Here is a 1,433-nt window from a genome sequence, read left to right as displayed (position 1 = left end):
ATAGATCATTTCTTTCTGGTACTATAATTTCTACAGAATATTACTGTCTAATGGCATGTACGTGGTTGACTTTAATAAATACTGTTAGATGGAAGCAATTTGCCCTCCCAGCAAGTCAGCTATTTTGCAGCGCTCCAGGCACTATATATCTGATCCTGCTCTTTTAACTCTTTCCAATCTTTTGAATAAAAAATAATATCTCTTTAATATTTTAATTTGCCTTTCCCCAGTTACTGGTGGTGCTGAATATCTTCTCAAATGTTTATTGTACATTTGAATCTCCTTTTCTATAAATGCTTGTTTATATCCATTGAGCATCATTTTCCTACCACTGGGTTCTTTGCGTTTGTCCTTTTTGTTTTTGGTATCTTAAGAATTTTGTTTCAAATACACAAAAGTACAGAGAGTGATATAATAAATCCCCAGATACTTATTGTTCATATTCAAAAATTATCAAGACTTTGCCATACCTGCTTTATATGTATATTTTTTTCATTTCTGTAAGCGTTTTAGAGCAAACCTCTTATCACTTTGCCCTATATTCTCCAGTGCGCTCTAAAAATATGGACACTTCTCTAAAAAAAAGAACCGCAACGCCACTTTCACACTAAACAAAATTCATAGCAATTCTTCAATGGCCTCTAGTGCCAGTCCATATCCTGATTTCCTCAGTTATCTCAAAAATACGCCTTTCTATATTTGGTTTGTTTTAAATCTAGATCCAAACTAGATGCACACATCGCACGTGGGATTTGTCTCAACCCTACTTTAATTTAGAACATTCTGACTTGCTGAAGAAACCAAGTCACTTTTACTGTTGAATGCCATACATTCTTCTCAGGTGTCTGGTTGCTCCTTCATGTTGTCACTTAGCCTGCTTCTCTTGTTAGAAGAAGTGTAACTTAGCTATAAATCATGAGTTGGCTCTAAAAACTTCATTAGATTCCAGGACAAAGGTTTTTTTGAAAAAAGGAATGCTCGTAGATGGTGCTGTATACTTCGTGTTACAAGAGGTACATACCATCCAAGACTTAGTGGTATTCAGTTTGATCAGTGGGTTCGGGTGGAGGCAGCCTGAATGTTCCACAATAAAATTCTCCATCAGCCTTTTACTTTATGGTTTCGGCCATCGATGTTCATCATCTGAAACAAAATTGCATTGGTGTTGCAAAACAATGATTGACTAATCCCAGAATTTCTTTTAATGTATTAATTGGATCCTTCTGTACAGAGCTTACCTTCATCAACCGTGGCTCTTTGGTTACTCTGAAATAGAATTCATATAGGAAGAGCAACATTAAGTGCTCAATTCTTTACTTTTAAGTGATAACTTTTAGGGTCAAAAGATGGTGCCTGTGGTGGCTACTGTGATAAGTCAGCCCATTCTCCATTTCTTTTTTTTTTTTTTTTAATTTTTTAATGTCTGTTTATTT

General features: G+C 35.2%; 1 protein-coding gene across 1 annotated transcript in view; it reads right to left on the bottom strand.

Moving 5' to 3' along the window:
- The window catches only part of MORC4 (MORC family CW-type zinc finger 4), a 59,214-nt gene that overhangs the window by 54,838 nt on the left and 2,943 nt on the right, over nt 1-1,433 (bottom strand). Inside the window, exon 3 of the mRNA XM_077771487.1 lies at nt 1,239-1,266. Coding sequence (XP_077627613.1) covers nt 1,239-1,266 — 28 coding nt within the window. The remainder of the gene's footprint in view (nt 1-1,238; nt 1,267-1,433) is intronic.

This window comes from Crocuta crocuta, unplaced genomic scaffold, assembly GCF_008692635.1.
Source record: "Crocuta crocuta isolate KB4526 unplaced genomic scaffold, BGI_CrCroc_1.0 scaffold949, whole genome shotgun sequence".
Classification (NCBI taxonomy): Eukaryota; Metazoa; Chordata; class Mammalia; order Carnivora; family Hyaenidae; genus Crocuta; species Crocuta crocuta.
The sequence above is the reverse complement of the archived record's forward strand: the minus strand, read 5'-3'. Positions and strand labels throughout refer to the sequence as shown.